This window comes from Polypterus senegalus, chromosome 4, assembly GCF_016835505.1.
Source record: "Polypterus senegalus isolate Bchr_013 chromosome 4, ASM1683550v1, whole genome shotgun sequence".
Classification (NCBI taxonomy): Eukaryota; Metazoa; Chordata; class Cladistia; order Polypteriformes; family Polypteridae; genus Polypterus; species Polypterus senegalus.
The window spans coordinates 2,247,990-2,275,387 of NC_053157.1; the positions used below are offsets into that span (position 1 = coordinate 2,247,990).

The 27,398-nt window shown below is 46.2% G+C and overlaps 1 protein-coding gene across 1 annotated transcript; it reads right to left on the bottom strand.

Moving 5' to 3' along the window:
• Positions 1–4,086: 4,086 nt before the first annotated feature.
• Positions 4,087–26,853, bottom strand: LOC120527085 (mucin-2-like). Its single transcript, XM_039750147.1, has 4 exons — positions 26,822–26,853; positions 21,781–21,952; positions 16,025–16,060; positions 4,087–6,492 (listed from the first exon to the last, which is right to left on the bottom strand). The coding sequence occupies exons 2-4, from the start codon at positions 21,851–21,853 to the stop codon at positions 4,226–4,228; spliced, it is 2,376 nt and encodes a 791-aa protein (XP_039606081.1). The 5' UTR covers positions 21,854–21,952; positions 26,822–26,853; the 3' UTR covers positions 4,087–4,225.
• Positions 26,854–27,398: the final 545 nt, after the last annotated feature.

A 27,398-nucleotide genomic window follows, 5' to 3' on the forward strand; every position in this document is an offset into this window, starting at 1 on the left:
TCCATGCTACCATCTGCTGTCCGTGGGCCCTTCAACCCAACACCGTCGATAGTTATAACCCAGATGAGCTAGACAGTGAGGCAACAGTAGCAAGGGGATGGTGTGAAAAAGTGCAAAAGTGCTTTTATTAAAATAGTCAACAAAACAAAGTGTTCAAAATAGTGCAGTGATTCAAAGTAGGGGCGGCACGGTGGCGCAGTGGGTAGCGCTGCTGCCTCGCAGTTAGGAGTCCTGTGGGTTCACTTCCCAGGTCCTCCCTGTGTGGAGTCTGCATGTCCTCCCCGTGTCTGCGTGGGTTTCCTCCCACAGTCCAAAGACATGCAGGTGAGGTGCATTGGCAGTCCTAATTTGTCCGTGGTGTGTGGATGTGTGTGTGGGTTGGCGCCCTGCCCAGAGTCTGTTCCTGCCTTGTGTCCTGTGCTGGCTGGGATTGGCTTCAGCAGACCCCCGTACTTCTGTGTTAGGATATAGCGGGTTGGGTAATGACTGATGGGTAGCATGGCGTTATTATGTCAGGGACCTGAAACAATTTCTATGCCAGTCACTCCAAGTATAAAGTTTTCTCCAGGTGTTTCACCCCAAAGGCATACAGGTTTGGCACACTGGCAACTATAAGCAGGCCCAGTGTCAGTGTAAGTGTGTGGGTCCTCTAATAGACTGGAGTGCCATCCAGGGTCTATGCCAAGGGGAGTGGGGATAGGACTGGGCTCCATATATCAGAATAACAGAGCTTGGAAAATGAATGAAAAAATCGATAAATTAATGACTGAAGGGTGGCACGGTGGCACACTGGTAGCACTGCTGCCTGGCATTAAGGAGACCCGGGTCCTCCCTGCGTGGAGTTTGCATGTTCTCCCCGTGTCTGCATGGGTTTCCTCCCACAGTCCAAAGACATGCAGGTCAGGTGCATTGGCCATCCTAAATTGGCTCCAGTTTGTGTGTGCCCTGCAGTGGGCTGGCATCCTGCCCAGGATTGGTTCCTGTGTTGGCTGGGATTGGCTCCAGCAGACCCCCTGTGTTTGGATTCAGTGGGTTGGAAAATGGATGGATGGATTCAAAGTACACATCAATAATCCATCAGATAAATGTGGAGGTTTAAAATAATTACAAAAACACAATCCTTTAAAAATGAGGTTGAAACGTTGCTGGAAGAAATCCTTTAAAACGACGAAAGGCCTGGTGCTTGTTTTCCATCAGCGTCTCACCAGGTTCTCCCTTTTGGGCCCTGCAGCCGGCGAGACGCTCTCTCTGCCGCTGTCCTTCATACACTGGCACAGGTCTGGAGTCCTCCCGATCCCGCTCATCCCAGGCCTGAGACTTGGAATTATTGACTTCTCAGTCCCGGCGTAAGGCCGGGGCGGCTTCGGGACTCGTATGAAGGACAGTGGCAGAGAGAGCGTCTCGCCGGCTGCAGGGCCCAAAAGGGAGAAGCTGGTGAGACGCTGATGGAAAACAAGCACCAGGCCTTTCGTCGTTTTAAAGGATTTCTTCCAGCAACGTTTCAACCTCATTTTTAAAGGATTGTGTTTTTGTAATTATTTTAAACCTCCACATTTATCTGATGGATGATTGATGTGTACTTTGAATCCATCCATCCATTTTCCAACCCACTGAATCCAAACACGGGGGTCTGCTGGAGCCAATCCCAGCCAACACAGGAACTAATCCTGGGCAGGATGCCAACCCACTGCAGGGCACACACAAACTGGTGCCAATTTAGAATCTCCAATGCACCTCACCTGCATGTCTTTGGACTGTGGGAGGAAACCCACGCAGACACGGGGAGGACATGCAAACTCCACGCAGGAAGTGAACCCAGGTCTCCTAACTACGAGGCAGCAGCGCTACCCACTGCGCCACCGTGCCGCCCCTGCACTATTTTGAACACTTTGTTTTGTTGACTATTTTAATAAAAGCACTTTTGCACTTTTTCACATCATCCCTTCGCTACTGTTGCCTCACTGTCTAGCTCATCTGGGTTAAAACTATCGACGGTGTTGGGTTCAAGGGCCCACGAACAGCAGGTGGCAGCATGGAGCAGAATCCGCATCGTCACAGGAATGTTATTTGATTTTAATAAAATCAATGAAATACAAGAAAAAAAAAATTTTGGTTCTTCAAATTTTAATACCAATATCCTCATCATTGGTGAAGATTGAAAGCCGTACACCAATCAGCATTTGCGGAAGTCGTCCGCACACTTTTTCATTTTGTTCCCCGAATCTTCACTTCCATTCCGTTAGTAAACAACTCAGATATTGACGAGAACAGTCGACGTCGCTCCAGCTTGGCTTTTTCACGTCGCCTTTATCTTCTTGGTGAGTGGACGGTTTCTTGTAAAATGTTGTGCCTTTCCTTAATTATTTGTAATCCTACTTCACTGCAACTAAGTGAATTTATTCAAAATGGAAATTACAATTTCATGTTTTCTATGCGAGATCTGATTTTCGATTCTTCTTTCAGCCGCTCGGTTAAACTTTCAACCGTCCAGGTAGAGTCCGCCGTATTTAAGTGTGAATAAGTACTGCTTGCAATTTTTTAATGGAAAATATTGTTATTAGCACCTGTTGTTCCAAAATGGACTTATAATTGTGAATGAATGAGTCAACTAATTAAGTTTCAGTCAATTAAAAAAAAATCCCACAAGTATTCTGTCATATCTTTTTAACTATCAGTTGATCAAGTAATAAGTCACTTCTTCAAGTAATTTAATAATATATTCACAATTCTTTTATTTACATAAATTCACGAATAGCCATTACGCTGAAAAGAAAGTGCGAGTTCACAGACGACTTGAAGGGTCAACTCTGGGGGGCAAGGTAGGAAACAAACTCCTGGCAGGGCACACAAACCCAGGGAGAACATGCAAGCTCCATGCAGGGAGGACCCGGGAAGCGAACCCTTAAGGGTCTCCTAACTACGAGGCAGCAGCGCTACCCACTGCGCCACCGAAATAATAATAATTCTTTCCATTTCTATAGCACTTTTCTCACTACTCCAAGTGGTCAGCAATTGCAGGTTACGGGCCTTATTCAAGGGCCCAACAGAGCTTTTTTGGCATTTATGGGATTCAAACTGGCAACCTTCCGATTGCCAGTGCAGAGCCGTAGCCCCAAAGCCACCACTCCGCCTATGGGAAATCCTAATAGAGAATTCAAAGAGGGGTCTAAAGACATCCAGAAAACTGCACAGCCAAATCATAAGAAGCTCACCAACACACTTTCAAAATGAACCGCCAGGGACTGTGGGAGACCCTCCGCTTATAAAGGCAGGGCCCGTTAAAGCCCATTGCGGCACTCACACAAAAAATGACTTGTATGGTATTGTATTAAGTAGTGGGGTCCTGGCCTGCCCAGTTTTGTGTAATCTGTCGCCTGCACCCAGTGCCTGATGTCTTTGGCAGCTTCACGATCCTCCTCCTGAAACATCAAAAATGTTATCTGATTCGTTAATCGAGGGACAGTGGGGCGTTTCGATCGTGATGTCATACGTATATCTTATCAAAGAGTGGGAAGGAGGGCAGTGCTCTCATCGTACATTATATCGGAGAACCGGGGATTCTCCCTTGGAGTTTCGATCACAATGATACATGCAATTTAGATCGGACAGAAGCAGGAGGGGTCCCACTTGGAGTTTCGATCGGGATTATATTTGTACATTTGATTGGACGTTGACGGGTTCAGGGTGGGGTGTGCTGAACCGTAACCTGTTACTGACCGTACGCCACAGTGAAAATGAAACCTGTGCGTCTCCCAGCCCTGCCTGCGCCCTCATTCTACTGTTCTGTACTGGTGCTGCACTTCTTAACCGTCTCCGTCGATTACCACCGATGTGTCTGTTATCGTTGTCGTTGACTTTTATTATTTTGTGTTTACGCCATTACACCCCTTTCAGTATCTTTTTCATTTTAGCATGTAATCATTTTTGGACATGACCCGAGGACGTTCCCAGTTGCAGGATGTTTACTTTCAGATGTGGATATTCCCTGTGTATTTTTTTCGATTCCTACTTCCCTTTTAATTTGTTGTGAGTAAAAAAAAATAAAAAAAAAAACACGTAAAAATGTAAATTTAATTTCAGTTTAACGGTTACTTATGACAAATAAAGAGAGAGTTGAAGGCTCTTCTACGTGTCACTGCAATATTTCTGAATTGTGACCTGGTTGTAATTTGAAAGTGGGTTGTAATGGAGGTCACCATTGTCCGGGGGTCCCTCTTTAGATGACTTAGATGTGTCTCATCCTCTTCCTGATTGGATACAGACGGCGGAAAAATGAGTCCGGATTCACGGCTGCCAGTTTGACTTGGGGAGCGCTGTTTATTGGCACTGTGTCTCTGCGTTGTCCGTATGTTGGCGCTTTAAGGAAGTGAGCCTGGTTGAGTGCTGGTAGACTCTTAGCTTGAACCACCAGAGGGCGATGTGACTTTGCTTCAGATTTCGTTTTTAAAGGGCTGACGGATGGATCCCGAATTGCCTGTGGTGAAATGATCCTTGCGGGAGACCAGTTTGTCTTTATACCAGTTCTGTAGCCTGGCACCTGAATCACAGCTGCTTGACCAGGTATTACTGCTGATCTACTGGCTTGGCCTCCGTTTGCAGTGGCACGCTTAGGGGCCTGAATAACCATTGGTTGAATGAGTCTTGCCTGGGACCCCCGTGTGGAGGAAACTGCCCCTGTGAGCTTGCTAGGCAACTGCACGTTTCCAGCTCTCAGTGGTTGCGCTTGAAGTCCAATAAGAGATGGATTTAAGGCCACACCTCCATTAGGAACCTGAATCACCACTGGCTGAACAGACTTTGTCTGGGAACCAATCACTGCAGACCTTGAGGCTGAACTGCCACTGGGCAACTGAATCATCACTGGCTGAACGTTCTTTGTCTGGGAGCCAATCATTGAAGGACTTGAAGCTGAGCCACCATTGGGGTACTGAATTACTATTGGCTGAGCAGATTTTGTCTGGGAGCCAATCACTGAAGGACTTGATGATGAGCCACCATTGGCGAGCTGAATTAATATTGGCTGAGTGGATTTTTTCTGGGGGCAAATAACTGAAGGACTTGGAGCTGAGCCACCAGTGGGGAGCTGAATCATCACTGGTTGAACTTGTTTTGGTTGGGAACCAATCACTGGAGGACTTGGAGCCGAGCCCCCATTTTGGAGCTGAATAACCACTGGCTGAATAGGCTTTGCCTGGGATCCACCCACAGGAGGGCTCATGGCTGGACCATTACCTGGAAGGTTAATGAACACAGGTTGAGCTGGTCTGGGCTGAGGAGCATTCACGGTTTTTTTTGGTGCTGAAGATCCACTTGTATGGTGAATCACTATTGGCTGGCTTACCTTTAACTGAGACCCTGAAACAGATGACCTTGATGCTGAGCCTTGACCGGGTATCTGAATCATGATGGGCTGATTTGCCATCAACTGGGAGCCGCTGCCTGAGGGTTTTGGTTGAGAGCCTCCAGAAGGTATTTGAATCACTACTGGTTGACCTGGCATTGCTGGTGGTTTACGAGGCTGGTTAGGCTTACATGGAGCACGACCACTGGGAGGTTGCAAAGGAGGCCTAGCAATAGGAATCAGAGGAAATATTGGATATTGAGATCCATCTTTCTGGGGAGGAACCACAGCAGCACCATTTACAGGATGAATAAATACACCTGTTGGAACACCACCAGGGACTACAAAGCCATTTGATGGACTACCTGGCATGGGCTGGCCTCCTGCAGCTGGGCCAGAAGGAACGGCAGATGGTGAGCCAGCAAATGGAGGCATGGCATCCTCAGGCTTAAATGGCACAATAGGGGCCTGTGGTGGAGAGTCAGGCGGCTTGATCACTCCGTTTCCATTCCCATTTCCCATGCCATTCTTATTGATTGTAGGCACTTTGGGAACAGAGTATATTTTCTGTCCAGCAATATCAATAATGACGGGGTATACTCTATAACGATTAGAAAGGAAGGGATTTTTCTCCTTGGGAGGAGTTACGCCATTTTTATCTGGTCCTGTATCTTTATCTGAAGATGGGTCTTCTGCTTTAGGCTCGGTGTCTGTTTTTGGCTTAGCAGTTGTTTCCAGCTCGGTGGTCGTTTCTGGTTCAGTTGTTGTTGGCAGCTCGGTGGTCGTTTCCGGCTCGGTGGTCGTTTCCGGTTCAGCTGTCGTTGGAGGTTCGGTGGTCGTTTCCGGCTCGGTGGTCGTTTCTGGCTCGGTGGTCGTTTCTGGCTTGGTGGTCGTCTCTGGTTCAGTGGTTGTCTCTGGCTGGGTGGTTGTTGGTGGCTCAGTGGTTGGTTCCGCCTTAGTAGTTGTTGCTAGCTCAGTTGTTGCCTTGGCGGTACTTTCTGTTGCCGCTGCAGTTGTGGGTGGTTCGGTGGTCTGAGATTGAGTAGACAGTTCATATATTTGGCAAACACCATTCCTGATGTCTTCAATCGGAGAGTCAACCACAGTACCATCTAGAAAGATGTAGTCACTCTCTGCACGCTTCTGTATTTCTGTAAAATAAAGAAAGTCATTACACCCAGTGCTGCTGAAACCACCACTTCAAACTTAATAAACCTTCATCCGTTTCTTTGGCTGGTTCTGCATCATCGTCTTCTAATCAAACAAAACCGGCACCAAGGCAATGAAGGAGTTGGTGTTATCAAAATGATCGCGGGCATTAAGAGATCAAGCACAACAAACCCCAAGAGGAAAAAGTGGAAAGACTTCACAGGACTGGAAGCTTACTGATCTGCTGGAGAGAATCAAAGATGACCGGAAGATGCGTAAATGAAAGTCATAAACCGGGGAGTCATGTAGATTTTTCGTAACAGCCAATAACACAATCAAAAATACGGGATCAAAGAAAAGAGCAAAAGATTTGTTAAGAGGGTAAGCAATCTTATTGTAATCCATCAAGATGGGATAGCCCAGAACATCTAAGGACATCCTTAAACGTGTCGCCCAGATCACAAACGAGCATGCTATGGAGAATCCTGGGAAAAGATTTCCATAGAGATGGTGATAACCACTGGCCAAAATGGCAGAGACTGTCACATCAAATTATGAACCTTTTAACGAAGTAAGATACAGCAAAGCAGACTGTCAATTCAGTCCATAAATTATAAACTACAAGTTCCGTTAGGAGGTGTATTAAACTTTGGACGTGAGCGTCGGTAGGCTTTGTATCCTAGGAACCAACTTACCCGATCTACTGTATAACGTTTCAGTAATTATTTACCGCTCTGATGCTGATCTCTCTCATCATAGAATAGCTCATAACTATTTCATAATTAATTTCAGAATTACGGTATTTAAGGGTTCCTCTGGCGTGCCTCCTACTTTTGCACGAAATGAATCAGCACATCGTCACCTCATAACAGGTTGACCTTTCGAGTTTGGTATTTTTCTGTGCGGCTGTTTTAGCTCTAAACTGTCCTCAAGAAACTGTGACACAGGCACACATGCACACATAGACACACACCCATCATCGAGATATCAGTGTTTTCGACATCAGGGGATCCTAAAACATCGAGATCCATCGAAAACTGGAGGTTGATATTTTTGATGAATCCAGATAGGGGGCGCTATTGCTCCCTTGAACCCTCCGATCAAACGTCAGACACCAAATAAAAGTCCACTAATTGTCGCAGTACAGTGCACAGAGCACCCTCTCCACTACAATACAAAATACACAATCAATACACAATCCTCCGACCACCCAGCTCAGCTCAACGCTCTGGTGTCTCGCTCAGTCTTTTATAGTCCTTGCCCCAAGACTGTTTTGCCCTCTCTGTCCACGTGACTAGGAACACTTCCGGGTCAGATAAAAAAACCTTCTTCTTTACCCCGGAAGCACATCATTCCCCTTGTCCATGTGTGCATCCGGGGTGTAGGGAAAATAGTCACTGTTCCTCCCTGCAGCGCCTTCTATTGGCCCCCATGGTATCCAGCAGGGCTGTAAAGGAAAACTCCAACGTCCATAATTCCCTGCTGCCGTTCGGGGAGGGCTCCACCTGGAGGCGTGGGGGTATTGGCCGGGATGAACGACCGGCCATCCTTCACACCCCATAAACGATAGGCTATGGTGGAGGAGGACGCAAAGCAAAAATGTATAATGTTCAAAGTTCATAATAAGGAGATGCTCAAAGAAGAGGAGCCTGAAAGATGGAGCCTGCTCTGACTCTGACTGACGAAGGGCACGGAGCCGAACCACTGTGTGTCAGGACTAACCGTCTTTATTCATTTTCTCGTAGGTGTTCCTGGAGCAATTTTCAATGAGTTGGCATCCCCTCAGGGGTTCTCAACATCAATGAATCCAAATATAAAATCAGTTTTTAAATTTCATTGTGAGTAAAAACAGGGGGAAATAATTACCGTTTTTCCGTAACGCCATTCTTGCTTTGTTACGCCAACATTGGATGATAAATCACAGCCTCAACGTCATTAACAGTGAAATTTGGAGTGTCCAGTAGGTGGAAGCACAGGGCTGTCACAGTGTCACAAACTAGGAATCCTAAAGCTTGTAAATCTTACAAAAAAACTTCCAAAAATGTACAGTAGAAGGGGAAATCCCACCAAAAACCCTGGCTAGACACAAAAAAGGGTCTTATAGAATCCTTATAAAATAAAAGATTTAATCTTCTGGTTCCTCAATAGAAATGAAGCTCCATCAGAGCACAAAGGCAAACGGGGTTTGCCCAAAGCAATAAAGCAATTAAAAAGACCAAAACATCCCAAAAACAAAATCCCAAGAATAGTCAAAATATCGAGCTAAATGTCCAAAACCCAGCAACTGCAAAGCACACTGGATACACAAAAAGAGCTCCTATTTGACACGAACCACCAGGAACTGTGGGAGACCCTCCGGATTTACAGGGCAGTGACTGGCAGGTGGCCCAAAGCACACAAAGCACATGAAACATAAGACGGGCAGCATAATGCGCATAAACAACCACAAAAACACAGAATAACGCGCACAAACAGCATGAATCAAAGATTAAAAAGTGAACAGCAGGGACTGTCATGGCTGTGTGCTTCGGCGGTCTTCATGTACCGTATATGCTCCAATACAGGCCCCCGGCGTTTATTCGCAAAACTAGCCTCGGCTCCCCGCGTTTAATAGAGACCGTCTGTTATTAGAGACTGGACATTATTAACAAAAACCTTCAGAACGCAATATTTTTTCGCGCGTGTCGGTACAGGGGGGTACACAAAAATGTCGGCTAATATTCCAAACAGCTACTTAATTTGAATTTCACATGCTGCATAAGACTGTTAAAGGTAAATGTCTTTCTGTACCTTTCGCTGCCATTCGTCATCCGAATCCGCAATGGCGGCGTTCTTGTTGTCCAGTTCACTATCGTCTTCATCTTCTTCCAGGTTTGTCACGACGTTTTGAATTCTTTCTCTCTTCCTTCAAAACATGGCGGATTTTCTTTGAGGCAATGAATTAACGAATCCCTACTGCCGTCAGTAGAGTTGGTGATGCCACAAGTTTTGAAAGATTCCTGAATCATTTCATTTGAGATTTCATCCCATGCAGACATGATCCATGTCACCATCAGACGTCGTGAAGGTCTATCCGTATTTCTGATATATGCAACGTGCTGACATGCACATGTATTACACACGTCTATAACGATAAAGACGTTTCCAATGTACGCTAGTAGGCAAATATCAAAGACCCGGCTACTGTTAGAGACCGGCTACTATTTGGCCGCGTCCCCTCTGAAGCCCGGCGCTTATTAGAGACCGGCGACATTAAAAGACTTGCCGTTTATTGGAGCATATACGCTATTTAAACAGCTTCTGTAAAAAGCCACAGTTTCCCCTGGGAACAAGTAGACGCCCACGCTAGGTCCCACAAAGGGATACCCCTGAAGGAGTCCAGTTGCAAGAAGACCGCAATCGTCAGACAGGACGGTTTGTTAGAATTCAGCGATTCAATCCAGGAGCCCACCCAGCCTTGGCCCGACCTGCACACACTCACGGATAGAGACACGAATCAAACGAATGAATAAATAATAGATTAAACGGAAAATGAAATAGAAGCAACAAAAATCAGACAACCCTCCCCTTCCCCTTCGACGATACAACAGTCAATCCCGACGATAAACACTCACGACAATGTCCTTGACGCAGTTCCAATGCTGCAGAAACATTTCAGAAATGGGGTGGAGTAGAGATGACGATGACGATCCCGGGAACGGCTTCCGGAATAAGTGAATGAAACAGTCCTGAGCGACGAGGGGTGAGATTTGCGGGAGACACACGACGACTAATCCACTGCTATTCACACGACAGGCAGGCCAGAGACGGTCCATTCATCCTTGTGAGAAACGATCCAGGGTACGGTTACGTGGGACTGGACACACGGGACACACAGAAACACAAATCTTTTTCTTGCTACTTCGCCGGCCCCTTTTCAAATTTCCCGCTGGTCCTTCTTGTCCCCAGAAGCCCCATGCGCCCATTTCAGACAACCAATGAGGGCAATCGCCTTTGAGGACGCTGGGAAATGGAGTCCTTCCAGTGGTAGCACTGCTACAACCACTGTTACAGCGTTTTTGGTCTCCATGATGCACCGTTGACTTTTCAGTGGATGATGGATCACATTCCGCATATGCTGGAGCGTATCTCGACCATGGGGTCATTTTTAGTAATGATTGGAGGTCGTATCTCGACCAAGTGTTGCCTGACAGCGTGAGGCAGGCTGGGGTGACAGCAGACACTAGGAAGTGTAAATTGGGGGACGTCGGAAATGCATTCTTTGGGATACCCTATGGGGAACGGTTTGATTAAATCTCAGCTGGACAAGGCAGGTGAGGTGCTTGGGTACCCACATCTGGAAACACAGAGGCAGGTTCAAACTTTCACTCGGCCTCGCTGGCAATCACAGACGATTTGTTCGGAATTCCGCACACAGAACCTTAAACACAGGACCTTGAAGTTGGAATCTGTGACCCTAACCTAATCCTAACCCTAACCCTAACTCCTCTCATGGACCTGACAAAGGGCAGAACAAACGGCACCATTGTCTGAACTGACAACCGAGAGAGGGTCTTCTCTGACTTGAAAGCCGCTTTGCTGTCTTTTCCGGTTCTGCGTAATCCGGACTTTTCTAAAGAATTCATTCTACAGATGTGCGTAGTGGATGTCAAAGGCATAGACATAGAATTACTAGACACCGCATGACCAGCAGCATCGTACTCGCCTGCCTCGCTTCAGTCGCACTAAACACTATGTAGTTTGTGGTGCCAGTCTAAGACCCACTTTGTGAATGCCCACATCGCCCGTCTTTGATGATTACATGAAGTGCAGCAGTGGAGTCAGCCAGCCTGATGGATGAATCGGCGATCAAAGGGCCGGGCAGCAGCAGGTGCAAAGGCAGACGATGAGTGTTACGGTGGCAGTGTTATTTACCTCTGTTTAAATATGACTTTTTAAAATACAGTTTGGGCCAGAAGCTGTGTTAGATTACAGGGTGCTCTGCCACCTGAAAATGGCACCTCTTTTATCTGTTACTTAACCCGTGTTGCTTGTAGAAAGAAAAACATTCAGTTTCATGTGTGGCCTGCGGGGGGCACCACTGAGCCTCAAAACCACAGACATAAATACAATAATAATAATAATAATAGTAATACATTTTATTTATATAGCGCCTTTCCCGTGCTCAAGGCACTTCACAGACACCACAATAGTCGCAGTTCAAATGAACGTTTTATTCTCAGCACAATCAAATTCCTTTCTCTTTCTTACTCATTTCACCACCTTCACATCTGCCAGGTGAGCTTCGTCCTTCCTCCACATCTGACTTGGACTCCCTGACTCAGAGGAGGTGGCGTCCTTGATGCCGGACCCGGAGTACCATTACTCTACACCCAGGGATGCTCCTTACTTCAGCATTTTCTGGTGGCTATCAAGAAACCCAGCAGGACCACCAGTTGTGACCACATGCCACTGTCCCCTGCATATGGGAGACCCCCAGAGAGATGCTGCCACCTCTCACCCTGGGAGGGCACAGGAGGCCATTTCCCTCCTTCCACCCATTACAAAGGCTTGGATTGATGGTTCCTTGCATGACAGGGATGCCAGCCAGTCCGTGTCCTCTCTGACACATGTTCACATGGAGAATGGTGTGTAATGGTGATTGGGGACACGTAACAATCGTAACCTGCCCTAAAAGAGATGGCAGACATAGGAGACGTAGAAAAAAAGCCTCCCAATCAGATGTAGATATAGTGGAAGAACACGACAAGAGCCCACAATCGCCAGCTCTGTAACTGCTGGCAGCAGGCTCGTCTGACGCCTTGGTTAAAAAAGGGCCAGCGGCAGTGATGAGTTTGGTGAAATCGCCGAAATGTTTGGGAACTTCACTAAATATGGCGAGATGAATTGCAGTCAATGGGGAACGAGAAACCATGGATTAAAAGGATGCAGTGGTCTTCTTCCAGTGGTGCCCCATGCCCTCTTAGCCTCCATTGTAAAGTGCGAGTATTGGCAAGATAGTTTTAAAAATCTATAGAAAATGCTTGATGTTTAACTTTTAACACAATTCTGCATGGCATAGACATACATAGCATATAAATAATTCAAAAGAAATCTCAAATTAATCCTTTGTAAAACAAAACACGCATGGGCAGGCGACCCGGCTGGTGATTGGCATTCATTCTCTTAACTGGCGGGGAGATTAGGGAAGTCTCCATTTCAAAGCTGTATGCACCTCCTGATATGCTAGATGGCAGTATCTCTGGGCTTTGGTACCCATTCAGATGCCCATAGGGAATGCTGGGAATGGTAGTCCAGTGGGGCAGCCCTTCTGGGGTCCATGGGCATCACCAGAGGGAGCTGCAAGGTGTGATGCTACCGATTTTTTGGGACTTCTAAAAGACCCGGAAGTGCTTCCATCGATTCATACCCTGGCACTAGAAGTGCTCCCAGGTCCAGAATAAAAGAGGCTGCTTGACCTCATCCAGGTGAGTTGGAGTCGGGTGTGGAGGACAGACAAAGCTGGCCTGGGAGGCGCGGAGGAGACGAGACAGGGAGAAGGAAGAAGACTTTTTGCAAATTGTGCCTGTGCATTAATAAAACGTGTATTTGCACCCGGCACTTGTGATTGTGAGGTTGTGTCTGGGGTTTGGGGTGCTGCAATGCCCCCTAGTAGTCACACCTCCAAGCCCTAAATTATTCTGGATGCTACACCCCAGAAAGAAACTATAATCCACCCATTACCCAGCCCGTTATGTCCTAGCTACAGGGTCACGGGGTCTGCTGGAGCCAATCCCAGCCAGCACAGGGCGCATGCCAGGAAACAAACCCCAGGCAGGGCGCCAGCCTACTGCAGGGCACACACACACACACCCACAGACAATTCAGAATCGCCAATGCACCTAACCTGCATGTCTTTGGACTGTGGGAGGAAACCCATGCAGACATCCAACATGCAAACTCGGGTCTCCTTAATGCCAGGCAGCAGCGCTACCAGTGTGCCACCGTGCCACCCTTCAGTCATTAATTTATTGATTTTTTCATTCATTTTCCAAGTTCTGTTATTCTGATATATGGAGCCCAGTCCTATCCCCACTCCCCTTGGCATAAGGCAAGAACAGACCCTGGATGGCACTCCAGTCTATAAGAGGACCCACACACTTACACTGACACTGGGCCTGCTTATAGTTGCCAGTGTGCCAAACCTGTATGCCTTTGGGGTGAAACACCTGGAGAAAACTTTATACTTGGAGTGACTGGCATAGAAATTGTTTCAGGTCCCTGACATAATAACGCCATGCTACCCATCAGTCATTACCCAACCCGCTATATCCTAACACAGAAGTACGGGGGTCTGCTGAAGCCAATCCCGGGCAGCACAGGGCACAAGGCAGGAACAGACTCTGGGCAGGGCGCCAACCCACACACACATCCACACACCACGGACAAATTAGGACTGCCAATGCACCTCACCTGCATGTCTTTGGACTGTGGGAGGAAACCCACGCAGACACGGGGAGAACATGCAGACTCCACACAGGGAGGACCTGGGAAGTGAACCCACAGGACTCCTAACTGCGAGACGACAGCGCTACCCACTGCGCCACCGTGCCGCCCAGAAGATATAATCACCTTAATAATCTTACAAGAGCTAGTGAAGGATGCAACTCAGTTTTCTTGCAGGACAATAAAATGACGCCAACCCTCCACTTCACGGGTACATTATAAACTGTCACACACGTGCGCATGGGAGGCAGCTAAAGGGCTTGAGTGACGGCAGTTCTGAGACAGGCCGGGCTGTGGCAGAGTGCACTGACTCTTTTTCTCACTTCCCTGTAGACCATCCCTGGGAGACTCCACCTGGCTCTCGTGACATCACTTCCGGGACCGAACCAATGGAGACAGAACTAACCGGCGCCGGCCCCCCTGATGTCACGTCCGGGCCTGATCCAATGAGTGACGAACACGTGCCCGATTCCCATGACCTCACTTCCTGTCTTCCCCTTTAAAAGCCTGCCCTTTTTCCCCTTACCCTCAGTCTTGTCTTGGACTCGTTTGTATGCACGTCAGTGCTGTTGTTGTGATAAAAAACGACTTTGCAGCCAGGATACCAAAATATACGGGTGGCTGCCCCAAAACTTCTTTGAGTATGTCTCAGCTTTGTGACAAAACACACAAAGGAAAAACAAAGAGAAATAACAAGAACAAGAAAATCACACTGCGGTGGGCTGGCGCTCCGCCCGGGGTTTGTTTTGTGGGGTTTTGTGTTGGCTGGGATTGGCTCCAGCAGACCCCCGTAACCCCGTAGGTAGGACATAGCGGCTTGGATAATGGATGGATGGATGGAAATCACAAGTCCTTTTCCGTAATGAATCAGACGTGCTCTGATGTAGCGAGTCCCCATCATTTGCCTACCAGAGAGTCCGACACGGGCGTCGATACAAACACCCAAAGACGTTCCTCTTATAAAAAGAGTCTTCCACCTTCCGCACTTTTCAATGCACTCCTGTACCTTTAGGGGCGGACTTGTCGCTGAAAGTGAAGGCAATTAGAAAATGGCAGAAAGAAGCTGATGCAATACAACACGTTTGTGATGGCTTATGGGTAATTTTGAATATGTGCAGCTCAGCGTTCTGATGTTAGTCTCGTTGAAGCCAAAGTCAAATAAACTTTGGAAGTAGGCAGCTTAAATGGTTGGGGGGTTGGGGGGGTCCCCGACGGACTTCCATAGATCATGCGGAAGGGAGGCATAACTTTATCCCTGCTGAAAAATGTCAAAAATGCATACTGATGTTGGCGAGGTGATGCTTGTACCAACAATCAAGGGTTTGGAAGTGACTCGATGCAGTAAAGTGAAATGACCAGAAGATGCATAGATCAGGAACGACTGAGGTCAGATACCAATAGTCATTCAGCAAAATGTAGGCAGACATGCAAAGTTACCTGGGAAAAGTCAACAACGAGAACGACACAGGCGTAGTAATTCAAAGGTAACCCATTACACCCCAGGGATGTTAGGGATGAACTTTAAACTGCTGCCCTGATGACATCACAAGTGAGTGCACCACAGAGAACCCTGGCATTGGCTGACACAACAGGCCACCTGTCACTGTCCTGCAGTCTGCATGTCCTCCCCGTGTCTGCGTGGGTCTCCTCTCACACCCCAAAGACATGCAGGTTAGGTGAGCTGGAGATTCTAAATTGGCTGCCCTAGTGGGTGAGGCCCTGAGATGGACTGGCGCCCTGCCCAGGGTTTGGTCCCTGCCTGGGATGGGCTCCAGCAGCCCCCTGCGACCCGGGTTAGAGAACGACTGACTGACGTCGTGACGAAGCGATGTGCTGTCATCAAACCGGACCTTAAAGTTGGAATCTGTGACCCTAACCTAATCCTAACCCTAACCCTAACTCCAACCTTTCAACGTATGGTGAGTCAAAAGTAAGAAAAAATGTGAAAATCAATGACCATCATACACACATCAGCCCTTCATGTACAGAGTGTGGCATTAAACGAGGACGTCTTGCGTCCCCATGTCACGCGTCACAGCCTTTACTTACTGCGTAGACTCTTCCTGCACAGCTTTTTGGTTTTACCTGCAAAATGAAAGTCAGAAAAAAAAAATCACATTTAGAACGAGAAAACAGAAGAGAAAAACACAAATATTGAATTTATTTAATTTTAAAAACCAGAACACTGCCAAGGCATGCTGCTCAATCAAACATAGAATTATAGCGTAATAGACGTTTACTTCAAAATGAATACAAAGAAAGCACAAAAAATAGAAATACAAAGGAAAAAAATAAAACAAGAACAACCTCCGCCCAAGCATGAAGAGCACAATAAAGGCAAAAATTAAAAAGCAGAATAAAATCATCCGCCCCCTGCACTTTAACCAACGCTTTAATAATCAGGAATCGATTACGTTATAAATAATTGAGGGTCCCGCTAGATGGAGCCACGCCTGACGTGTTGAGATGTGTGTAAGTCTGAACGGCAGTGCCAGGGTGAGCTTGAACAGGACAATCCACTGTGACAAATGGCACCACCGTCAAGACGGGTCCGGCTGCAGACCGCCACAGCTTCACGACTCAGTAGCTCTGCTGGACAGCCAATCGGATTGCAGCTTTTTGTCACATGGTTGACATGACTCGAGTCGGATAACTCCCCCAATCTCTAATGTTAATCACTGACGTGTCATATAAAGTAACAGCCTCCTCAGAGGAGTGCAGCTCTGGGGGTCCGCAGCTAGTCTCTGCTGTGAACACCAGCCATTCAGGCAGCTTCTGTTTAATATTTGTATGTGGATGTGTGTGCATATTGAAAATACACAGCACAGTCAATATATACATTATATACGTTACATGAGTATTGTCAGATGTGCGTGTTTTGGGTGTGACTGGCTGGTATGGGATGGGTTAAAAATACGGGGAAGAGTTTGAATGTGACACCTGCTGTAACCCGATTTCCATTTGCCCTGCAGTGGAACACAACTATCAGACGTCTCACCTTGTCTGTCTGCACCCCCATAAGGACCACCTGACTCGAGGGGAAAACGTCATTTGTGACCAGGAGCAGATGAGGGTCTGACATGGGGCCTGATGGATGTGCCATCCTGGAGGAGCTGGACTGCAGGTACGGCCTCATGCTGGCAGTCATGACAGAGACCCCAAGAAAACACAAAACTAGAGGAGAATCACTCAGGAAGGATAAAGGAGAGAGCAATCGTCTGTGGCCACCATTCCCTTTTTGTAGGCTGTGTCTTGCTGTTGCCTCTCCAGGTCACCTGTTGTCACCTTCATTTGCACTAAAGCAGGTGACGCTGCTTCACAGTTGTTTATGGAGAAACTGACACGCCTGGAGCTTCATTGAGTTGATGTTAGACTGCGATGATTAAGTGGTCCCTTCATTTTCTTGAGCACTGCGTGTATATTACCGCTCTCTCTATATACAGTATATATGTTGTAAGATATGGCGGCCATGTACCCCGGCCAATACCTCCAGGCCGCCAGACGGAGCCCTCCTTGCAGCGTAGAGGTGCCCAGAATGCCAGCAGGGAATTATGGACAGTGGTCTTTAAATGCACAGCCCTACTGGATACCATGGGGGCCGCCAGGAGTCGCTGCAGGGAGGCCCAGGGACTATTTTCCCTACACTCCGGAAGTACGTCCCACTCACATGGACAGAAGAAATGACGTGCTTCCGGGATGAAGAAAAAGAGAAGTTTTTACCTGACCCGGAAGTGATAGAAAGTCACATGGACTGAGGGATCAAGGAGTATAAAGGACTCTGGGAGATCCCAGACAGACGAGCTGAGTTGGGAGTCAGGGTGGCTAAGCGTCTGGAAGTGGAGGATTGGTTTATTGGAGAATTGTGGAGAGGAGCGTGCTCTGTGCACTTTATTATTCATCCATTTTCTAACCTGCTGAATCCGAATACAGGGTCACGGGGGTCTGCTGGAGCCAATCCCAGCCAACACAGGGCACAAGGCAGGAACCAATCCTGGGCAGGGTGCCAACCCACCGCAGGACACACACACACACCAAGCACAATTTAGAATCGCCAATCCACCTAAGCTGCATGTCTTTGGATTGTGGGAGGAAACTGGAGCGCCCAGAGGATACCCACGCAGACACGGGGAGAACATGCAAACTCCACGCAGGGAGGACCCAGGAAGCGAACCCAGGTCTCCTAACTGCGAGGCAGCAGCGCTACCACTGCGCCACCGTGCCGCCCCACTTTATTATTATAATAAATAATTATTTGGACTTTTATCTGGTGTCTGACGTGTGGTCCGAGGGTACAAGGGTGCGAGAAAACCCTAATCTGTCACAATGCATATATCTACAGTATTATATAAAAAAATCTTGGGTCAAGACGTGATCATCTCAGAGGGACACTTTGAAGTGAGACAAAAGGACAGCTGCTGTACGGCCTTTTAAAAGACCGACGTGCAATGCGACATGCAGAACACGCAGCTCAGTAGCAGCTTCCAACATCTCCGCATCTCCTTAGCGTGCGTTCAGCCCCCCCCCCTTCACAACGCGGGCGACAGAGACACGAAGAGGCTGGAATATAGCGCGCTCTGGGGTTGAGCCAGGCGAGTAAGGGGCAAATCCCCCTAGTATATATATATATATACCTGTTGGCCCTAGTGTGTGTGCTTGGTGTGTGTGTGTGTTCTGCGGTGGGTTGGCACCCTGCCCAGGATTGATTCCTGCCTTGTGCCCTGTGTTGGCTGGGATTGGCTCCAGCAGACCCCCGTGACCCTGTGTTCGGATTCAGGGGGCTTAGAAAATGCATGGTTGGATGTATACACACACACACACACACATATATATATATATATACACATCAATAGGTCTGATCACAATCTGTAATTTGGGTGGTCACTTATCAGGTAACGCTTGTGGTTGGTTGGCCTGTCAGCAAATACCCACCGCGCCCTCTCAGTTGCAAGAAGCAGATCATAGATATGGTGTGTAGTACTTGGTAAATAATACAAAGAATACACAACACATATTTTGCCCTAATTTGGACTCGCGCTTCTGCTCCCCCTTGCCAACCAACCACAATGGTTACCCGGTAGGTAACCACCCAAATATCAGATTGTGATTAGACAGATGTATGTAATACTCAGGTCTGTACCCTGTCTCGAAAGCAAACCAGCCACCATGATGGCCGAGGTTCGATCCTCGTAAGTGTAAGCAAAGGTACGTACACCTGATGAGCCCCGATTAAGGCAAAATACATGACATACACTCTTTGTATTATTTGGCAGGTACTGTATCACACACACACATATATATATGTATGTGGGTGGCACAGTGGCGCAGTGGGTAGCTTCCCGGGTCCTCCCTGTGTGGAGTTTGCATGTTCTCCCCGTGTCTGCGTGGGTTTCCTCCCACAGTCCAAAGACATGCAGGTTTGGTGGGTTGGCGATCCTAAATTGTCCCTAGTGTATGTGTGTGCCCTGCGGTGGGCTGGCGACCTGCCTGGGGTTTGTTTCCTGCCTTGTGCCCTGTGTTGGCTGGGATTGGCTCCAGCAGACCCCCGTGACCCTGTAGTTGGGATATATTGGTTTGAATAATGGACAGATGTATGTATGTATATGTATATATATAATAGAAATCTATGTATGGGTGTGTGTATAAATACGATATGTGTGTGTGTTTAGAGGACACCATACAAACTCCTCAAGTTTTGACATTTCCACACCCGGACAGAGAGGGGGTGCTGTCATTGCCTGCTCTTCTTTACTGGCAGTTCTGAAGCTCATTACCCACAGGACCAGTGATGATATTCTGCTTCCTCCCAGTGGCTCCGCCCCCACCACCTTGACAACATATTAAGCTCCATGCATCCAAAAGTCATTGTTCACTCCAGAACCATCCCTGAAGAAATGCAGAGAGCCCTCAACAACCTGAAGAAACCTGTGTCGATTTTGTGACCTGCTTTCCTACCAACATTAAACTGGGTCCTGCTCTAGGAGTCCCAAAGCTTTTCCTATACAACAATCTTGTTTTTGTACCCTCTGCTGTGTGTACGTGTGAATCTGTTGAGGTGAGCAGTACCACCCCGCACTGGAAAGGGGTGCTGTTACTAACATTGCCTTCTCTTTCACCAGCAGTCTGAGAGACGAAGACACCCAGCACTCGCCCTCAGCCCTGAGATGGCCCCCCGCTTATGGTTGGGACACAATAAAAGTAGGCGGTCCCTGGAAGATTTATAACCCCATGCCAATGGAGGCGGAGCTCCTGCTGACAAGACTTGCCCCCTTGATGAATGATTCAGCAGCCAACTTGGCCAAGAGTCCCTTTGTTTTGCTCGCTATGAGAGCCTCTTACTTTGTACAGAAAGGGTCTTCAAATTAAAAGGGGCCGTTGTAGTTGGTGCCCGAGATACAGCTTCTACTGAATCTGGCCACTATGTATATACAGTACAGTGGGTACGGAAAGTATTCAGACCCCCTTCAATTTTTCACTCTTTGTTATATTGCAGCCATTTGCTAAAATCATTTACATTATTTTTTTTCCTCATTAAAGTGCACACAGCACCCCATATTGACAGACAAAAAAAAGAATTTTTGAAATTGTTGCAGATTTATTTGTCAGAACTAAAGTGCTGGTTAGAGGCAGTCACAGAGATGGAGAAAGCAGATCAGACAATCAATTAAAATGTCAACTTTCTGAATGAGGAGAAATGTTACAGAATATCATTTTAATGCAGGAATTAAGTGTAGGTAACTCTTAGAGGCGCACTCATTTTGTTATATCTGTCTCATATAGTGCCTTTCACAGCTGTCAGTCTTTATTGTGTAAAGTTATTCTTATTATAGTCTATCTATCTATCTATCTATCTATCTATCTATCTATCTATCTATCTATCTATCTATCTATCTATCTATCTATCTATCATATAGTGCCTTTCATTATCATCTATCTATCTATCTATCTATCTATCTATCTATCTATCTATCTATCTATCTATCTATCTATCTATCTATCATATAGTGCCTTTCACATCTATCTATCTATCTATCTATCTATCTATCTATCTATCTATCTATCTATCTATCTATTATATAGTGCCTTTCACATCATCTATCTATCTATCTATCTATCTATCTATCTATCTATCTATCTATCTATCTATCATATAGTGCCTTTCATTATCATCTATCTATCTATCTATCTATCTATCTATCTATCTATCTATCTATCTATCATATAGTGCCTTTCACATCTATCTATCTATCTATCTATCTATCTATCTATCTATCTATCTATCTATCTATCTATCTATCATATAATGCATTTCATGCTTCATCTATCTATCTATCTATCTATCTATCTATCTATCTATCTATCTATCTATCTATCATATAATGCATTTCATGCTTCATCTATCTATCTATCTATCTATCTATCTATCTATCTATCTATCTATCTATCTATCTATCATATAGTATTTTCACTTCTTTCTATCTGTCTATCATATAGTGCCTTCCGCGCCCGTCTCCCTACTTAAGGACTATTCTGTGTGTTTCTCCAATCTTGGATTTCTCTGTAGCGTCTTTTCATTTCTTTCCATCTTTACAAGCAGTCCCTCTGTTTTTGAGATGCCACCCCCTCATGCCAGTTACTCTGACGCCATCTCAAATGTGCCCCTTCTCCTCCTAAATCAGCACTTGGTAGTAATGCCCAGGCTGGTCACAGTCAAAGACATTTGCACTTTTTTCATCTTACGGCGTTTTAGGATGTTGGTATTACAAACAACATGAAAATGAGTGCCACACGTGCACATTGTGACTCACCCTCGGTGGTTTCAAAGAGCAGAATGAGAGCGGACGCCAGCAGCACCACCAGGACGGCTCTTTTGGGTTTCATTACTGCACACCACGGGTGTCAAGTCGCTTTAAATGTTGAATCCCAAGCCTTTGTTTCTTCCTTTCTTCCCGTTTTCCTTTCTGGTAGCTGTGCCAGCACCTGCAACATAAAGAGTGTGCCACAACTATTAGTGTTGTCATTATGACTTGGGCCTTGAGGGCTTAGATACGCATGTAATTCCACAAGAATGATTGGATTCTTTTTATTGGCTTTGGGTTTATCATATTTTATTGGAACTCCAGATTGCTTCATCTTTGATTGCGGAGCCAAATGTAAACTGATATAACAAACAGCACGTTCATCAAAGCCTTTCTTCATCGATTTTTCGGCTGTAATGGCACAGCGAGTTCTGCCTATAAAGAAAAACCATAAAGTGCAGCTCAGTATTCCAGCTGCCATCGATGCCTATTAGCACATTAAAGCAAACGTGATGAAAACGGGCCAATCAGCCCCCCAGAGCTCACCAGTCCTTTCTGTTCAATTCCTCCAAAATAACATCAAGTTTAGCTGTGAAGGTCCTTAAAGTCCTCTGGCCCACCATGCTACTTGGTCACTTACTCCATGTGTCTGTGGTTCTCTGTGTGACGAAAACAGTTGTGCAGAATCTGCCCTTAACCAGTTTCCAGCTGTGCCCCCATGTTCTTGTTGCCAAATTTATTTTTAAGTGCATTGACATTTATTTACTTAGCAGACACTTTTATCCAAAGCGACGTCAGCAGTACTGGGGTGTTGTACCCTGTTAACCATTATGGATGTGGTGAGAAGTTAAGGAAAATGACATATTTAATTGGTTAATTAGAAAGAATACAATATGCAGGCTTTCTAGTTAGCCAGTAAATGGTGTCAGTTTCCTTAACTTCTCACCACAAAAGACGTCAGCATAATGGAGTGAACATCAGTCTGGGGACTCTTGGGAAAAAGTTTGACAGGAAAAGGTGACAGAATTGATCATCACAAGGGAAGAGCTCAGAACAAAATGTCCACAAGTTACACTTCCTAAATTACAAAACCTAACAGCGAACATCAGACAGGAATTCATCCATCAAGAGATCCATGAAGCACTTCTTAAGCACAAAGCAGGAAGTCCAAAGTTCAGATGGACGTGGACACCTCCCTCAATTCCTCCAGCCAGGAGCTACACTTGAAGAGAGTCTGGACTGAGATTTGATGCCATGCAAAGGTGGCACCGCTAGACCCCATTCATCAGAAAACCTGAGTGGTCGAGAAGGAGCACAGGACCTCCACATGCAAAGGTGCTGACCCGTTGACTACTGAATAGGAGAGCATCAAGGACTTGAACGTAATGTGTGCTGCCACACAAAGTTGATGGAGTTATCTGAAAAGAGAAGTGACTTGAGCTCGCTATTTTAAATCATCTACAGTGGCTTGGTGGCACACGCCGGTAGTCCTATCAGCAGAGAGCTGCCGTAGTCCAGATGCCTAGATGACAAGACCAAAACCTGTACCAGAAGTTGTCCTGCATACTTCATCAGATACAAACTGATCTTGAGGATATTGTTTAGAGTGAAACTGCAAGACCGAGAGACCACTGTAACAAGGTCAGCCAGTCATCGATCACCATCTCACGGCTGTGAACTTACCTTTCCAGGTGTTAATAAGGTGATAATAAGCCGAGCTGAAGAGAGATATGGTGTTGAAAAGACAGACTGGCATTGATAACATGAAGGTCTCTCTTTGTTAGAGATGGCTCAGCGAGGGGCAAGTGAGGCATGAAGTCATTCAAGCTGCTACTGTGTGGTCCTCTGGAGGGATCAACAGGTACATCTGTGCATCATCAGCATAGCATGGATGGGACAAACCATGGAACAGGATGACAGGGCCTAGTGAGAAGGTGTACAGACAGAGAGACCAGCTCTCATCCTCGTGACAGTCCTTGTCTGGCCCACCATTGACTTTACTTCCAGTCAGGACACACACAGTAAGACCTGCCCAGGGAGGTAGATCTCAGACCACCTGGGGGCTGTCCCAGTGATACCAGGATCAGAGAGGCTGGCAAACAGGATCTGCTGGTTAACCATGTCAAAGGCAGAGGGGGGATCTGGAAGGATGAGGACAGGTGACCTTTTAGTAACTGGCCATAACATGTTGATAGCAGTGACTGGAGCCGTCTTGGTGGAATGTCCCCACTTGAAGCCTCATGAATTGTTACCCAGCAGTCTGGTTTGTAGAAGAAGGAAAAACCCTACAGATGTCGCACTGAATTCCCACTTCTTTTAGTCGGATCACTCACCTTTCATGTGGTGCTTCATCAAAAGCCTTCTGAAAATCAAGATGAGTAACCTCATGTGCACCTCTCAGGTTGTCTGCCTTTGCTGCTTCCCCAGAGAATTCCAGGAAATTAACGAAACACGACCTCGCCTGTCTGAACCCACCCTGAGTGTTGGTGTAAGTTGGCTGCAAACTTTATTTTTTGACTGTTTCGTGGCTTTTGCATTTGTTTGAACCTCATTTCCAGGGTTATGAAGATCAAGGAATCTATGTGTTATGTCTATCATTTTTTTTCAACATGCTTTAAACGTATTACAATTATAAACTTTAAACATATTACATACTTTAGGGTTTCTTATGGGCACCACCATTTTCATTCACGGTAGCTCTGCAGTTACCAGGCAAGATAATCAAGAGTGTGCGACGCGTGATGTCATCAACTCACATGTGTAAAGGTCAGAATGGGCATCATCCAAGATTCCTCTTATGAAAAACCTTTTGCAACCCTTCTTATTAGTAAATTCTTCTTTCCCTTGACTTAATTTAACACGTTCTCAATTTGGACCTGGTGAAGTGTCTCCATTTTGGTTACAAACTCCTGCACTGTATTTCAAATTCAGTCTTTGGTTTATGTCCTGATTTTTGCTACAGAGTCCCAAATCTCTACAAAGCGATGCCCCTCTATCCCACACCAAGGTTCTAATGTCCTAAGGCTTACCTGACACCGTCAGAACTTCACAGAAGATCAACCCATCAATTCTGCAACTCTTTCCATTTGCATTACAGAACTGACTGTCTGCCTTCACTTATGTCACTTTTTTATAACACGGGTAATGAGAACTGGATCCACCACCATGAAACTCCGGCCAACAGCTCGATCACCTTTCCAGGGAAGTGGTCTGTCTGTGTACCCGAATGGCAACTCACCTTTCAAGACTCTCTATCTCTGGACCAAACCTGCATCTCAGTCCCCCACATGACTGAGTCTCCCACTATCACTATTTCTCCCCTTCTGGTGGCTGGTTCCTCCTCCCCACATCTTCCCTCAGAGTTATAAAAGACACTGTCCAGCTCTGTAAGATCCAGAAAATGCTTGGACACCTCTTCCTCAGGGGTTGAGGCCCATTGATAGTGTCCACTCCGCTATCACTATTTCTCTTTGTCTATGGACTGGTTTCAAGGGGACCTGTTGGGGTTCCTCTTTCCTAAATATCACCTTAATGTTATTAGAACCACCATCCAGTTCTGCAAGGTTCTGAAAGGGGTTGGATATTCTGGGGTTATCACCTCCTGCCTTCCACTTATGTCTGAGGATGACCCACCTTTAATGTTTGAGTCCCCCGTTATCACTATTTTTGCCTTTGCAGAGACTACTTTTGAGGTGATCTGTCGGGTTTCTCATCCCCACATCTCACCTCAGAGTTATTTGAGCCACCGTCCAGCTCTGTAAGATCACGAAAATGCTTGGACACTTCTAATCCTGGGTTTGAGGTAACTAGACAGTGTACACCACTCTCCTGCCACTTATGTCCGACTGTGAACCATTAGGATTGAGGCCACCAGTACCACAATTTCTGTCTTCCTGAGGACTAGTTGTTAGATGACCCTTTGGGACTCCTCGTCCTTACATTATCACCTCAGAGTTATTAGAGCCACTGTCCAGGATCTGCAAGGTCACAAAAATAGTTGGACATCTCTAACTCTGGAGTCGAGGCCCCTGGATAATGTGCACCTCATGGCTTGCTGCCCTTAAACTTGACTGTGACCAACCTGTTTCTAACCCTAATGATCGAGTCCCCCACTGTCACTTTTTGTCTCTTTCTGGGGACCGATTTCCAGGTGATCCATAACTATCAGTTTAGAGCAGGGGGTCTCCAGCCTTTTTTCCCCACCCGAGAGCTATTTTTACAAAATGAAAATGGCCGAAAGCGCCTCATGTTTTCAAACATTTATTCTCATAGCTTATTTCAACCCAAACAAACTGAATAAGCTTGCTGTACCTGAAAATGTACAAAATGTTGGTGTCCACAACTCACAATTTGCTTTCAAACATCACAAAAAATATCGAGTTCACCTGCAAGTGCATTTTGTACGTCTGTGTGCATTTTCTAGAGTATCTCACACTATTGAATTGAAACATGAATGCTGTCAAAACAAAACAATGCAATTCCAAATCCACAGATCTGACTTCTTCACTTGTCATTTTGTCACATGTCACTGTGTCACTTTATTCACAGGTCCAGTCGCATGTGTGATGTGTTGTTTAGTGAGTCAGATGACTCAACAAGAGAGGTGTCTGGTGGAGTGGAGCCACTCCGGTTCACTCTGATGGAGTCACTTCAATGTTCGTCTGCCAGTCTTGTTCTCATCTTTGACTTTGTGACATTCACGTCAGACTCACAGAGGTATGGAGACCCAAACACAGCAGACATTTTCAGAGCTGCTTGGTGAAGATTCTTATAGTTATCTGGCTCTGCTGAGCTCCAGAAATGCTGTTGAGATTTTAACTGCAGATTATTTTGAAGGTCTACTAATATATAATATCAAACCATCCATCCATCCAGTATCCAACCCGCTATATTCTAACTACAGGGTCACGGGGGTCTGCTGGTGCCAATCCCAGCCAACACAGCGCACAAGGCAGGACACAAATCCTGGGCAGGGCACCAGCAGACCACAGAGTGGGCACACACACCAAGCACACAGTAAGGACAATTTAGGATCACCAATGTACCTCACCTTCATGTCTTTGGACTGTGGGAGGAGACCCACGCAGACACGGGGAGGACATGCAGACTCCACGCAGGGAGGACCTGGGAAGCAACAACAACATTTATTTCTGTCGCACATTTTCATACACACAGTAGCTCAAAGTGCTTTACATAATGAAGAATAGAAAAATAAAAGACACAATAAGAAAAACAAAATAAGTCAACATTAATTAACATCGAATAAGAGTAAGGTGGTCCAATGGCCAGGGGGGACAGAAAAAAACAAAATAAAAAAATAAAATAAAATCTGTAGGGATTCCAGACCATGAGACCACCTGAGCAGTCCCCTCTGGGCATTCTACCTAACATCAATGAAACAGTCCTCTTTGGATTTAGGGTTCTCACGGAAGGACTTGATGAAGATGATGGTCACGTAGACTTCTGCCTTTAAATCCATCCATCATTGTTGGAGCATCATGAAGCTTTGAGTAGGTGGAGGTGGCGCAGGTCACCACCACAAAGAAACCGGAAAAAGAAACAGAAGAGAGAGTAGGGGTCAGTACGGATTTTAGAGCCACCATGAATAGTTATTATGAAGAATTGAA